Below are 15832 nucleotides of genomic sequence, written 5' to 3' on the forward strand. Positions count from 1 at the left end.
TTAGTGTGTGAAAGAGCTAGTCTGAAATTGCTCTGAAACATGTCAATAAACATCTAGAATTTGTTGAACATGACAATACGTGTTTAATAACATACATTCTTGGTATATGTAATACAGATGTGTGTTTCAATATCCAGTGTACAGTTATCATATTACTTGACATTGTTCACTATAGTAAAGTTGTGTTATTATTTATATGTCATAAAGTGTAATAGTTGTTAGTATTTTAAAAGTTCTTTTAATAGTTTTAAGATGTTGTGGAGTCTAGTGTTTGTGGCATTTTTTTTTTTTTGGCACTATGGAAAAGGAGGGAAGTATGTAAGTCATTACGATGGAATCATAACCACATGTAACTGCATGTGTGTACAATATATATAGCAGTTAATATTTGTATTAATTCTTTAGTAAATTTCATGATAAGTATAATTAAAATTTTCATGCATATTGTAATATATTTGAATGATAAAAAGCATTTTTTTTTATCTTGTATTTAGTAAAATGATAAAAAACACAGGATGAGGGATATTTCATGTCAGCTCACAGATAAACGTGTAAGTGTATTGCGAATATGTAAATTCATTTTTTCTGTGGAGTGACCTGCTAAGGCTTCTTTTATTTATTAATGCATTGCAATGTTTTAAACTAAAAATGATAATGTATGGAGTATATAAAACTGTTAAAGTACATGTTCACCATTGTGGTTTAGCGCAACTTTTTAAGTATAATAATAACAATAACGTAAATGTTGGGGGGGGGGTGAGTCACTAGTATTGTAAGTGCTTTGTGTCATTGTACATTATAAAAAAACAGTAATGGAAGCACTGTGTATTTTGCAGTAGTGTGTTAGTTATGTAGTTAGGTGTATATCAGAATCATTATGAATAGTGTTACTTAGTGGACCGGAACACACCCACTGATAATGCCTCTTTTTATATATATTTATATCATACTTATATACGTAACTATCTATGTATATTGTATGAACTGTTTTAAATAAAATATAAAAAAAAAAAACTCTGACAGTTTGGCATACGCGTAGATTATGATCAGACTATATGCAAAGTAGAAAAAAAAATTATATATAATAATAATAATAGTAATAATGACACTGAATCAACCTTTCAAACTAATACTCACAAGTATATATTATTCCAGGCATGATCGAGGTCAGTAGGAGGCGCATCTTGCTATGCCTCAGTATGTAGGATCGTGGGTAGAACAGTAGCTGAGGCTTCAGTAGGCTGGTGGATGTCAAGGCTTCAGCGTGCGTCTACCATAGACCCAGTGTAAGGTAGGTTTGCTGTCTGTAGTCGCTTAGTATACATGTGAGGTTGTTATTTTGTGATACTGCGAGGCGGTTATACGGTAGTAGTAGGAGAGGTTGTTTTGGTTGTTGGAGTTGTAATTGGAGAGGTTGAAGAGCTGGTTGTAGAAAAGGCCGTAATGATGATGGTAGTGGGAGGTGTAAGTTGTTGCCCTGTAAACATAAATGGACAGAAATTGCACTTAGGCCAGTCAAAAGTGGCATTCTAATGAGTTTTGTTGATAACACTTTACGTAAATGGCATAGGCGAGAAATATATCAAATGCCAACAAGTATGTAAAAGTGACACGTGTAGGTCCAGGGGTATATATTGAGGGAAGATTTCGATCGTGGGACCCCTTTTCAATCCATTACAGTGATGGTTTGTTTTAGTTGCTAATAAGGCTTTGATCCCTAAAACTGGAATTAAAGTTAATTCAGCTACACAGACAGACATTCACCTCACGAGTATATATCCTACATAGAGATGAGAATTAAAATTAAATACACAGGGGTCAGGTGGCGAGGGACGGAGCCACTAATAAAATCGCTGTGTCTTGCCAGGGGTAGAATCAATTTGGGAAAACTTCTGAAATAACGAAGCTGTCAGTTAGTGGCGCAGCCACTAGGGGGCTCATGGGCCTAGAGCCTTACCCCTACCCCTCCCCTTTTTGTCAATTAAGGGTTAATTTTCACTGCATTGTATTTACCAGTGACTACGAAAAAGCATCATAGTTTAAGAAGTTTCTTATATACATGTATATTGAAAATCATGTTTTTTTTTTTTTTTTTTTTTTTTTTTTTTTTTTTAAACTATCTCGTTCATTTTGTTTTAGCAACTTATGATTTTTAAGTCTTCCCTCTTCCCCTTTCCCCCTTAATCCTTCCTCCTTCCCCCTTAATCCTTCCCCCTTCCCTGAATATTAATATTCTGGCTAAATTAAATCCCACAAGATTGAAATCCTAGCACTCTAGCTGTACTCACATAGTACTGTAGTTGTACTCTTTTAGTACCCTAGTTGTGCTCACCTAGTACTCTAGTTGTACTCTCTTAGTACCCTAGTTGTGCTTACCTAGTACTCTAGTTGTGCTCACCTATTACTCTAGTTGGACTCTCTTAGTACCTTAGTTGTGCTCACCTAGTACTCTAGTTGTACTCTCTTAGTACCCTAGTTGTGCTCACCTAGTACTCTAGTTGTACTCTCTTAGTACCCTAGTTGTGCTCACCTAGTACTCTAGTTGGACTCTCTTAGTACTCTAGTTGTACTCGCATAGTATCCTAGTTGGGCTCACCGTGTACTCTAGTTGTGCTCACCTAGTACTTTAGTTGTACTCTCTTAGTACCCTAGTTGTGCTTACCTAGTACTCTAATTGTACTCTCTAAGTACCTTTGTTGTACTCAGTACTCCGTTTCTTTCTTAGTTTCACCTGACCGTTTGTACTCAACAATTTACACTCATTTAGCAGTGCTCACCTATCTGTGTTCACTTAGTTATGGTTGAGTCTCAGCTCCTGCCCTCCCTCTTAACTGATTACCCCCATATTCACTGACTTTTACCTGGGTGGATCCTGTCATACCTCTTCTTAAAGCTGCGTACGTACCTTCCTCCACTGCGAGGTAGAGGGGTAAATACGTTAATGGACGAGGGAGAAGGGAAGAGTAATGATGATAAGTGAAATGAGGGGACGTAACATGTGGAAGATTACTTTGTCTCTCTTACTCCAGCTGCTGCTGCCTTCTCTCCCCTCTCATCTCTCTGTCTCTCGCTTTTATATCTCTGTCTCTCGCTTTTGTATCTTTATCTCGCTTTTATATCTGTTTCTCTGTCTTTTATATCTTTCTCTTATTTTATCTCTAGTTTTCATCTCCCATTCCATATTGCTCAATCTCTCTCTCTCTCTCTCTCTCTCTCTCTCTCTCTCTCTCTCTCTCTCTCTCTCTCTCTCTCTCTTTCCTGTCAGATAAGCTGTTGAATGCATGATGGTGATTGTTTCATTGTTTTGGGTTGCTCCTCCATTACTACCATCATTATCACCACCACCACCATCGTTATCACCATCATCATTACTACCATCATTATCACCACCACCACCATCGTTATCACCATCATCATTACTACCATCATTATCACCACCATCACCATCGTTATCACCATCATTACTACCATCATTATCACCACCACCACCATCGTTATCACCATCATCATTGCTACCAGCACCATCATTACCAGCACCATCATTACTACCAGCACCATCATTACTACCAGCACCATCATTACTACCATCACCATCATTACCACCACCACCATCATTATCACCATCATCATTACTACCAGCACCATCATTACTACCATCACCATCATTACCACCACCACCATCATTATCACCATCATCATTACTACCAGCATCATCATTACTACCAGCACCATCATTACTACCAGCACCATCATTACTACCATAACCATCATCATTACCACCACCATCATCATTACCACCACCATCATCATTACCACCACCATCATCATTACCACCACCACCATCATTATCACCACCACCATCATTACCGCCATCATTATCACCATCACCACCATCATTACCGCCATCATTATCACCACCACCACCATCATTACCGCCATCATTATCACCACCACCATCATTACTACCACCACCATCATTACCATCATTACTACCACCACCATCATTACTACCACCATCATCACCATCACCACCATCATTATCTCCGCCACTGCCATTACCACCACCAGCATTACCACCACCACCAGCATTATCACCACCACCACCATTACCACCACCATCAGCATTATCACTGCCACCACCATTACCTCCACCACCATCATTTTCACCGCCACCACCATTACCACCACCACCATCATTATCACCGCCACCACCATTACCACCACCGCCATCATTATCACCGCCACCACCATTACCACCACCACCATCATTATCACCGCCACCACCATTACCACCACCACCAGCATTATCACCGCCACCACCATTACCACCACCGCCATCATTATCAGCGCCACCACCATTACCACCACCGCCATCATTATCACCGCCACCACCATTACCACCACCACCATCATTATCACCGCCACCACCATTACCACCACCATCATTATCACCGCCACCACCATTACCACCACCACCATCATTATCACCGCCACCACCATTACCACCACCATTATCACCATCACCATCATTACCACCACCACCATCATTATCACCGCCACTACCATTACCACCACCACCATCATTATCACCGCCACCACCATTACCACCACCACCATCATTATCACCGCCACCACCATTACCACCACCACCATCATTATCACCGCCACCACCATTACCACCACCACCATCATTATCACCACTACCATCATTATCACCACTACCATCATTACCACCGCCACTACCATTACCACCACCACCATCATTACCACCACCACCATCATTACCACCACCATCACCACCACCACCACCACCATCACCATCACCATCACCATCACCACCACCATCATTATCACCACCACCATTTTTTTTCTACATTTCACTTGTTTACACTTCACTATACATATGGTCTCCAGAAACATATCAACTAACATATCACTGTGACCTATAATTTTTCCCTAGAGGCTGTCTAGATTTCCCAGTGTCTAGGTGAGTGCTGCTAGAGGCCTGTCTACGTTAATTACTGGTATGAATAATAAAAAAATATATACACCACTTCGTAAATATTAACGAAATTCAATCGTTTTAATTAAAATTGATTAAATAAGTTAACGAAAATGTTAAAGTTTTACAGCAATTAAATGGAATCCCGGTTATTGATTCTGCAACAGTTCCCGTGACTTACGTTCTCCACCACTTGTTGCACTCAACAACACACTAGTCTAGCAAATCGTGCAATCGTGTCATTACGATTTCTTAAGTCACTAGTCTAGCGCTTCATCACAACAGTTGTACAGTATACGTTGTCTTACGTTAATACCTGTGTAATTATGTTTGTACTCAAATAACCCGCACGTAGCAGAGGGAGAAGCTTATGACGACGTTTCGGTCAGTCTTGGACCATTTACAAGTCACTCTGACAGAAGAGAGTGAGTGAGCCGGTATGTATGGACGAGGAGGACAGGAACGGGACAAAGAGAGGAGGAAAAAGAAGTAGTGGTAGTGGTAATGCTGGTAGAGGAAATAGTAGTAGTAGTGGTAAGGGAGTAGTTTATGCCACAAGAGAAAGGGGAGCGAAAGGGACAGTAGTAGTAATAGTAGAAGAAAAAAGGTAGAAGCAGTAATAGTAGTAAAGGAGTTGTAGTCGTAGTAGTAGTAGAAGTGGGCTAAGTCTAAGGACAAGAAAAGGAGCGCTGCAGGAGAGCTCTGGGCCGACAAGAGATAGGGTTAGAAACACATGGAGTGGGGAAAATGAAGGGCAGAATGCATTGGGCAGAAGAAAAGAAAAAGAAATAAGGAAAAAAGGTAAGGCGAAGAGATAGGGGAAGAAGAAAGGATTATGTCAAGTCACGAGTGTTCTGGAGTTTGGAGCATTTGACGAAGAGAAAGGGAGGCATCTACAGAGACAAAGCCACGACTAAGATTCATAAAAGGAAAGTTGTGTATAAGGGACGCTTCTACAAGACGACGGTTATGAAGGCTAGAAGTAGGATAGACAGTTTTGATAGAGGACCAGTCACTAAGATGACTGTGATCTCTAACATGACAGAAAAGAGTATTATTGGTGTCGGCAAACCTAACACTTTTTTTTGTCCTCTTTAAGTGTCATAACGGGTTTAGCGCTTCACTATGAATAATAATAATAAACAGCTAATTATAATAAATTGCTACTACTACTACTAAAAATAATAATGATGATACTACTGCTACTAAGAATAATAAATAATAAAATAATGATTCTACTACTAATAATAATAATGTGGCAGGCTCGGGCAGGATGAAGCAGTGTGTGTGGATGGTGTTGCTGGGGGTAGTGTTGCCTCTGGTAACGTCCTTCGTCACCTACACTGTCGTGTCCCTGGGCAGTAAGCCTATCATGGTGGACGAGACAGGGGCCCTCATCATCATGTTGACGCTGTTGAAGGTGAGTCATGTGTTTTATTCGTCTATAGCTTCTGTTTTGACACCAGCTATAATGTTTTGCCTACGCAGTGGGCTTTATCAATACTAATAATAATAATAATACTAACGAAAGTGACAGCTCTGATATTGACATCTGTGATATTAATAACTATATTATTGATAACTATAATATAGATATCTATGATATTGAGAGCTATATTATTGATAGCTATGACATTAACAGGTGTGATACTGATAGCTATATTACTGATAACATGATATCGATACCTCTATTATTGATAACTTTAATATTGACAGCTATGATATTTATAGTTAGAGTATTGTTTGCTGTATTATTGCTCACTGTAATGTTGATAGCTATAATATTAACATGATTGAATCATTCGACTCTCCATGTGTCAGCTGGTGCTTCTGTCGACACAAGGCATCTTCCCGATCGACTTAAACGCGCTTTTTAATAGCATTATCAACAAGGGTAAGAGATCGACCACGGCCTTGAGAGCTTCGAACAACAGAACCTTGTACGAGGTGAGCGGCCAGGCTAGGTGACACATGTTCCCTGTGAAATACTTATCGTTAATCTTGTAGGAGAGAGAGAATGAGATTTTGATACTTGGAAGGAATTTTGTTTTTTTAAGCTGAAATGATGAATTCAGTTCGTTTTCTACAGATTTGAATGCAAACAGCAATTACTGTACACTGTAAAATAAAATTTAATTGGATTTGTGACTGGAAACACACGAAAGAATAATTGTTTATTGGAAAAAATCTGTGTATTTCATCGCGAATCACACGCACTAAAACTACGCCCCCCTCCCTCCCCTTTTTTTTTTTTTTGTAACGTTTTTATATCTTCCTCTTTCGCACCTGTGGGAGTACCAGGTGCCGGAGGTAGACGAGACGCCGTGCATCCGGAGGTTCCTCTGCGAACTGGAGACAGTGGTCAGGACCAGCGACAACTACCTCCCTGAAGAACCCTCAGAAGCCATCAACGACAGGATCCTGGAGGAGGAGTTTGACCCTGAAGTGGTTGATCCTATATCGGAGATGCAAGCGGAGGCCATCCGCGCCCTCTATAGGTGAGTCTCGTAACACCAAGTTAAATGAGTTGTAGAGATAGTAACTGCAACGACAAATAGTAGTGCTAGTAGGAGTAGGTATCTGCAGGTAGAAAGAATGGTGATGATAGTAGTAGTGCTAACAAATGTAGTACTAGTAGGAGTAGATAGCGACTGGTAGAAAGTGATAACAATAGTAGTGCTGGTAGTAGATAACGTCTGGTTGAAAGAACAGTGATAACAATAATAGTGCTAGTAGGAGCAGATGACACCTGCCAAGTAGTTTGTAAAAAATTAAAAAAAATTTCCGAAACTTAGTTTTACGAAACTTAACTTTACGAATAACAAATTTATCAGACTACCTTAACTACCAGTTACTTCAAACACTCGTAGTGTTATGTTTGGAAACATAAAAGTTTGCTTTCCAAATAAATCTCTTTGCTAACCTCATACAGCATACAGAAGTACAATTCTCCCATATGCATCACCAAAATCCTCGTTTAAAAGGATTTATATTCGAAAAGATCAAGCGTGTTACCGTTCCTGTGTTGAATGACGCATCCGGACGGGGGATCAAACCTGCATCATTCCTTGTGTTTAATGATGCGCACTGGTTTAGCGCTTCACTTAATAATAATAATAATAATAATAATAATAATAATAATAATAATAATAATATAATAATAATAATAATAATAAAAGTCTCTAATAGTGTAGCAGCGGTAAAATAGTTTCCTCAGTGAGGTGTTATACTTCATCTTTCATAATTCTTGAGGTAAATAACAGTAAAGTAAGCAAGAATTATCAGATGGAAACAAATGAAAAGAAAGAGCTGCTTGTCTCCGCTGACACAAGTAGTGAAAAATACCTGGTGAAGAAGCCTGTCCTCAGGCCAAACGTTTCAATAAAATTCCTGTCTGCGGATGTGTGTTATTTCACCGAGAATTATAGACGGATTAAAAACAGTGAAACGTGTATTTAATTTTCTAAATGCATAGTATATATAGGCCATATACCGAGCGTGTAACTCACTACATACAGTGTATATATCGAACGTATAGTTCGGTATATATACCGAGCGTGTAATTCAGTATATATATTGTATATATAGAGCGTGTAGTTTACTATATACAGTGTATAAACCGAACGTGTAGTTCACTATATACAGTGTATATACTGAAGTACACGCTCGGTATATGCAGTGTATATACCGAGCGTGTAGGTAAGAACTATTTAAACAATGACAGGTGTTTCCCCTCTGCAAGAACTTAACTCTCTCGTTTATACAATTAGATTATTGGCAGTTAAGCGGTTACCTTTATGTAAATGTGGTTAATTAGGGTTGAAATATAATAAAGTAACTTAGATTAACATTGGAGTCAGAGTTTGGATCGTGCTTAAAATGATGCTCTGAACAAGTTGTAAAATAAATTGACTTTTTTTTAGCAACGGGTTAAAGTTGATTATTCATGATTGATCCTTCACTGTGTGAGGCTCTTACGTTGATTAAGGTAACTCTTACATGTTCTCTCCCATCCCCGTGTCATCCCTTGTATTCTATCAAGTCCCTAGTGTCAGTCTTGTATCATACAGTGGGACTAGCAACTTCGTATGCAGTGAAGTTGTCAACTTCATATCTTTCAGTGTTGTTGAAGGATGGGTGGGGATAATTGCAGTTTTGAACTGTATTATCGGCTCCCCTCTGGCAAGACAATGATGGAGTGATGGTGAAAGTGTTTCTTCTTTTTAGGTCACCCTACCTCGGTGGAAGAGGGTGGGTGTGTTAAAAATATATATTCGTTCTTCATTCACGGATAAGCAAAGTAGTGCATTGGTACTTTTCTAGGACGGACCAAAATGTCGTGGCTTTCGTTTCGTGTTTGTGGTTTCAGTTCTGAAATATTCTAGACACGATACTGTGAGTGTTATTTCACACACTGTATGTCGTCCGTGCAGGGAAGGTGACCCCACGGGTGAGCTCTCCGAGCGAGGACGCCGAGCCCTGGGGGTGGTGGAGTCACTGACGGGGCAGGCGTGTGAGCTGGCCTACAGACTGTGTCCAGGGAGGTAAGTGTGTGTGTGTCTGTGTGTCTGTGTGTGCTGGGTACAGCAGCAGCGGGGAGGCTCCCTCAGCACTGCTGAAGAGATACAGGTGCAAAAAAAAAAAAAAACACTTAACACGAACAACGTTTCGTTCTTTGTAGAGCTTCATCAAATCATGTTTCACTCTGTGTAGCTCTTTCAAGTCATGTTTCAGTCTGATTAGAGCTTTTATCAAGTCACGTTTCAATTCGTGTAGAGCTTTTATCAAGTCATGTTTCAATCTGCGTAGAGCTTTTATCATGTTTCAGTCAGTATAGAGCTTAATCAAATCTTTGACTTGAGAAGGAACCTGTATCTTTACTTCAAGCTCTTATACTTGTTGAATTTCTATTTACGGGAATCGGGTCTCAGCTGCTTCCTCTTCCTCTCAACTCACCATCAACCAGCTGGCTGGCTTTTAACCACCTACGGTCTGCCATACTTGCTTCGGCAACAGCGTACGGAGTTTGTCCCCACTACTGCCTATTCCATCCTTTTCTTTGATTGCATATATTGCAGCTTAAGACTGAGGAGGTATTTCTTGTTGCCCATGTTGCGCATCTGTGTTTGTCTCACAAAAATTCTACTTCTGGACCTAGTCCCCTTCCTATCAGTTAACCTATTTATCCTATTTTTGCCTCTGAGTGTCTTATGTTTCTTTAATAGTTTCTGATTAGAGAAAGGGCCAAAACTCCCTTTTATTTGTTAAAAAAATATAGTTGAAATTTTAGATAATGCGATTCTATCAAGAAGAGTTACGAAAAACTTATGAATATATGTAGCTCAGTGTCATTATACACTGATATCATTGTTACTAAAATCATTGCGTTCTGAGACACAAAGCGTTACACCCGTGAGGGTCATACAGCGTCTGGGGAATATATGGCGGTAATCTGCTCCGAGTCGAGGAAGGGAAAGGCGGATAGCTCCGGCTCCTTGAATCGAGAGCACTTCAGCAGCATCAGGGCACCCAGCTGAAGTGTTGTCACCATGATACGCCTTCAGCCATGACACCAAAATTCATAGTTTGTCACCAGTTTCATGTATAATGAATCTTACCTGTAAGACTTTCGTAGTGCCACAATGAGAGGGGCTTCCAGCTTTTGTTTGACACAATGAGAGGGGCTTCCAACTTTTGTTTGACATAATGAGAGGGGCTTCCAACTTTTGTTTCACACAGTAAAAAGAGAGAGAGAGAGGCTCCCAGTTTTTGTTTGACACATTGAGAGGCACATATGAAATTATATAAAAAATGGTACTTTGCATTCATTTTACTTTTTTTTAGGCTTTGTATGATTTTTAATGTTTTCTTCATTAAAATTAAGATTTTTTTGTTAAACAGTATTGTGTTAATCTTTTAGATTAGGCACATTTACTCAAACATTTTTAAAAGTATTATGTAATGATATCACACACAGGTGCAGCGCTTGCCTGTAAACATAATGATAAAAATGTGTTGAATTGCCTCATAACTTATGTTAATTTCAGGTACAAGCCACTGTTGGTTTACCGTACTATCTTTGACGAAATAAACATGATAGTCCACGACAACGACTGAGCACCAGTCGTTGTCGTGCAGACGACGAGTAGACTCCTGAGTGACAAGCAACAACGGACCTCATACCTCGCCTTCAAACAGAATTAGAAAATCAGACATCACGGCAACAATGGGCAGCGAACGTACCAGAGAACGCCAAGCGTCCACAGTCACCCGACAGATTAGAACAGACCAAACAATTGTAAACAGACACCAGACAGAATGTATGCAGATACGCCGACAAACACACACCCTAGCCAAAAGAGATGGCAGGAACAATAGACAACAGTACATTAAAAACGAGTCTAGCATTCATTGGGTGCGAGCAGCGAGATATTCCACCAAGTGTTTTCCTGAACATATTCTCCGTCATGTCAAGTCTCCATTTGCGCCTGACTCACTTAGTGAGCCAGGCATGAGAGACTGACGTTTGTAGCGTTTAAATGTTCAGCTTAACATCCTAATGAACGTCAGTATTTTCATTTTGAATTATAGCGATGAATGTGTGACGTTGACACAATAATAATAACGTGATTGTCTGACAGTCTGCGATCCCGCTTCCTGGTTGTCCGTTTGTTTGCTCTTTAAAAGTCTTTAACGCTTCTATATATTTTTACATTTATTGTTGTTGTGGTATGATATAATTGATTGATTTTTACTAATAAACAGAAGGTGAAGGAGAGTATTTAGATAAATGATTGTAAATGAGTTACTGGCAAACCTACGTCTTGGTAATACCATGGTAAGATACAGCGACAGTATGCATATAAGATACACAGTACAAGTTGTAGCATTATATTGTGAAGACGTTACGCCCACCAGGAACTTTATCAGTTCACGATGAATTGATAAAGTCTCTAGTGCACTAAAGATCTTCAAAATGTAAAGCCATAAGTCGCATTGTGTGTCTTATTTACACAATGTCGTCCTCAAGTCTTGGTCGTCGCTTGACCAGCTTTTGTCTCCCTTGTAGAAAATAAAAGGCAGCAGCAGGCTTGTCGTATGAGGGCTTATTCAAAATATCCCCTGAAATCATTATAAAGGAATTGTCGGTAAATCAGATTTCAGAGAGGAAGACCTTAGCATGCAAAAATTTACAATTACTTAATATATACGAGTATAAGCACAGGTTTTTCATGGTGGTGGTGGGTGATGAAGAGGTGGTGAAGTGGCATTAGTGACTCTTAGTGTTGGTGTGAATCTCTTTGGTGGTCGGCTGAGGTATTCATTTGAGGCAAGCGACCAGCATAAGTATTACTCAATAATAACCCACAATGAAACAAACTCACGAGATTAATTGATCTGTATATTTCGACTCCTTCAATTAATCTCCCCTCCTCAAGGAAGGTTCCTTGATGTTGGTGAGGGGCTCTTGATTTAGGGAATTGGATCTGTGCTCCAGTTCCCCGAATTAAGCCTGAATGCCTTCCACATCCCCCCCAGGCGCTGTATAATCCTCCGGGTTTAGCGCTTCCCCCTTGATTATAATAATAATAATCAATTAATCTCCTGAGTTTCTGTCTCCATGTGATTTATTATTGAGCGTTGACAAATGTTCATTACACTTTAGTTATAAGTATTACTGATGAATTACACTTAATCGTAATGTAATCGGAGTTAATGGATTATTTTTCCTCAGATTAACAATTGTATATATTTTACTGAGATACACTGGTCAACGCTAATACACGCTTTGTTATAAGAAATTGAGGCTGTGTGTACGAGATTAGTTTTTTAGCTATTGATGACACAAATTTGTGTAAGAAATTATGTGTTTCTGCGGCAACGAAATGTAATCTTTCTTAGCAGTAACTTTATTTGGATTGGTGAGCAACACCTAGGTATCTTTACTGACGAGATGCCTCGCCTGAGCAACAAGCTTCTTCAGTCTGATACGTATGCCACTTCTATACTGGAGACAGTCTAGGTGAAGAGGTAATTTTATCCTAGCCTTAATGTGTGTTCAGTCCCTTAGCCTAGCTCTGTCTGAAACAAAGGCATGAGGCTTATTAGAGGAAAGGTGCAGCAGTTGGAGACAGCCTCACAGATGGACAGAACCCACTAGTGGAAGCAGGTCGTGGTCATAGGTAGAGCAACAGAGTTGAAGATATTCTCAAGACATAGTGGTGTTGCTGTGTCAGACAAGTATCATCACATCAGTGGTATACAATACCGACAAATTGATGAATGAGGCACATGTGCAGCACTTAGTATATTCAGCAGACGTTTTGCCCGTGTGTCCTATTGCATGTTTACGTGTATTATTTATTACTGTTTACGCCCACGTGTCTTACCTATTCCACGCCCATGTCATCATTGTACACTCAAGTGGAGGTCAACAGTTTCATTGTAATGTAGTTAATTTTTCTTCATTATTCAGTGGCTTAGCTAAGGTTTCCCGTGAGGTAGTGTCTGGAAATATAAACACATATGCAGTATAATGTGATCCTTTATTGACTACGTTTCACCCACACAGTGGGCTTTTTCAAGTCACAAACAGATCTACCTGGGGTGGAAGGGACGCGAGTATTTATAGTCAGGTTCAGAATGCTGAGGTCAGGTGGAGAATGCTGCATCTGATGATGTACCGAGTGGGGTTGTAGAGTCTAAAATCTTGGGTAGCTTGTAAATGAGATTGGATAAGTTTGTGAGCAGACCTTCTACAGTGTTCTTATGTGGGATAGCGATGAAGAAGTTTCTTGGCAAGTGGTTCAGCTATGTTATAGAAGCCACTATTCTGGTTGAAGTTGTCGGATATAGAAATAAGTGATGATTCCAGGATTCTTCGGTATTGAGTGTTGTCTTCTGTGGCGATGAGTCTTGAGTTTCTGTAGTTTATCAAGTGGTTGTGTGAATTACGGTGTTGTACACAGGCATTCCTTGTGTCGTCAGACCTGCTTGCGTATTGGTGTTCTGAAATACGTGTTTGGAACGTATTTCAGAACACCAATACGCAAGCAGGTCTGACGACACAAGGAATGCCTGTGTACAACACCGTAATTCACACAACAAGTAATGACTGCAACAAGTTATACGTGGGCGAAACATCAAGGGACCTCCAAACACGTATTTCAGAACACCAATACGCAAGCAGGTCTGACGACACAAGGAATGCCTGTGTACAACACCGTAATTCACACAACCACTTGATAAACTACAGAATGAACATTAAAATGGTATAAAATACCGACAGGTTGTTAGGTAAGACACATATGCAACAGTTAGGTATCTCCATATTGTTTCATTCTATGGAACAATGCTCTTCTCCAGACTGAGGGACTGACCACCTCAAAACTTTAAGGGTGATGGACTGATTACATCGTCTTCAAGTATCTTCTGCTTCTATCAACTTTTCTGTACTCGACTGAAGAAGCCTACTGTGTAGGCGAAACGTTTCGAAATAAAGATACCTAACTGTTGCATATGTGTCTTACCTAACATAAACTACAGAAACTCAAGACTCATCGCCACAGAAGACAACACTCAATACCGAAGAATCCTGGAATCATCACTTATTTCTATATCCGACAACTTCAACCAGAATAGTGGCTTCTATAACATAGCTGAACCACTTGCCAAGAAACTTCTTCATCGCTATCCCACATAAGAACACTGTAGGAGGTCTGCTCACAAACTTATCCAATCTCATTTACAAGCTACCCAAGATTTTAGACTCTGTGTGATGAATGGTTTTGAAAACCGACAAGTTGAAGAATTGAGACACTTATGCAACATATGTGTCTCAATTCTTCAATAAAGATTCCCATATGTTGCATAAGTGTCTCAATTCTTCATTTTAGACTCTACAACCCCACTCGGTACATCATCAGATGCAGCATTCTCCACCTGACCTCAGCATTCTGAACCTGACTATAAATACTCGCGTCCCTTCCACCCCAGGTAGATCTGTTTGTGACTTGAAAAAGCCCACTGTGTGGGTGAAACGTAGTCAATAAAGGATCACATTATACTGCATATGTGTTTATATTTCCATTGTGTCGGTATTTTATACCATTTATGTCATCGAGGTAGTGTCTACTGGCACCCTCCCTCGCAACACCATTAACCTCTCACAACAGTTCCATCATCCTCTCACACAGCACCTCTATCAACCTCTCACAACACTTCCGTCAACCTCTCATAACACCTCCATCACAACACTTCCATCACAACACTTCCATCATCCTCTCTCGCATCTTCATCAACTTCTATCATAACACCTCCATCAGCCTCTCACACCTCCAGTAATCTCTTACAACTTTCAGTAGATCTTTCACAACATTTCATCACCATAATTTTCTGTTCCTAAATACTTTCAACGTGGTCATGCGTTTTTATTTCTCTTTCTCCGATTTCATTCAAACGATTTTGTAAATATTAATTGTATCTCAGAGTGTTAGTCATTATATTTACACTAACGACATTACTTATAACCTCTGTTCGTTTGTTGTTGTTTAATATGTTTATTATGCACCCCATACCCATCCTGTGGGCGGTAGTCAAAAGATTACAGAGGTACATAATGGGTCCAGGGACTGGGCCTCAAAGTTTTGATGGCTGAGCAAGTTACAGAGGTAATGAATTCACAATGTTGAGCCTTCAGTTTGGGATCAACACTTCCTGGCATTTTTTTTACTGTTATCTGAGGCATCAACCTTTGTTCTGCAGTGTAGTTAGTTTTATGAATATTAAGAACTCATTTTACCTGATTGATCTCATGGGAGCTACATCTGG

General features: G+C 39.8%; 2 protein-coding genes across 2 annotated transcripts in view; both read left to right on the plus strand.

Moving 5' to 3' along the window:
- The window catches only part of LOC128694735 (uncharacterized), a 268775-nt gene extending 267489 nt beyond the window's left edge, over positions 1-1286 (plus strand). The window contains exon 7 of the mRNA XM_070095915.1: positions 1156-1286. Within this exon, the coding sequence (XP_069952016.1) occupies positions 1156-1174 (19 nt within the window). The 3' untranslated portion in view covers positions 1175-1286. The remainder of the gene's footprint in view (positions 1-1155) is intronic.
- On the plus strand, positions 1169-14017 carry LOC138854189 (uncharacterized). The gene is made up of 6 exons (XM_070095916.1): positions 1169-1291; positions 6265-6422; positions 6824-6949; positions 7304-7500; positions 9436-9546; positions 11050-14017. Exons 2-6 carry the CDS (start codon positions 6276-6278, stop codon positions 11117-11119), a joined length of 651 nt encoding a protein of 216 aa, XP_069952017.1. The 5' UTR covers positions 1169-1291; positions 6265-6275; the 3' UTR covers positions 11120-14017.
- The last annotated feature ends 1815 nt before the right edge of the window (positions 14018-15832 follow it).

This window comes from Cherax quadricarinatus, chromosome 51, assembly GCF_038502225.1.
Source record: "Cherax quadricarinatus isolate ZL_2023a chromosome 51, ASM3850222v1, whole genome shotgun sequence".
NCBI classification, from domain to species: Eukaryota; Metazoa; Arthropoda; class Malacostraca; order Decapoda; family Parastacidae; genus Cherax; species Cherax quadricarinatus.

Excerpts from the sequence above, each read along its gene's own strand:
- LOC138854189 (XM_070095916.1), top strand. The coding sequence starts at position 6,276 with ATGAAGCAGTGTGTGTGGATGGTGTTGCTGGGGGTAGTGTTGCCTCTG. Across the intron at positions 6,423-6,823 it reads TCATGTTGACGCTGTTGAAG|CTGGTGCTTCTGTCGACACA; the intron begins GTGAGTCATGTG and ends TCCATGTGTCAG. Across the intron at positions 6,950-7,303 it reads ACAACAGAACCTTGTACGAG|GTGCCGGAGGTAGACGAGAC; the intron begins GTGAGCGGCCAG and ends TGGGAGTACCAG.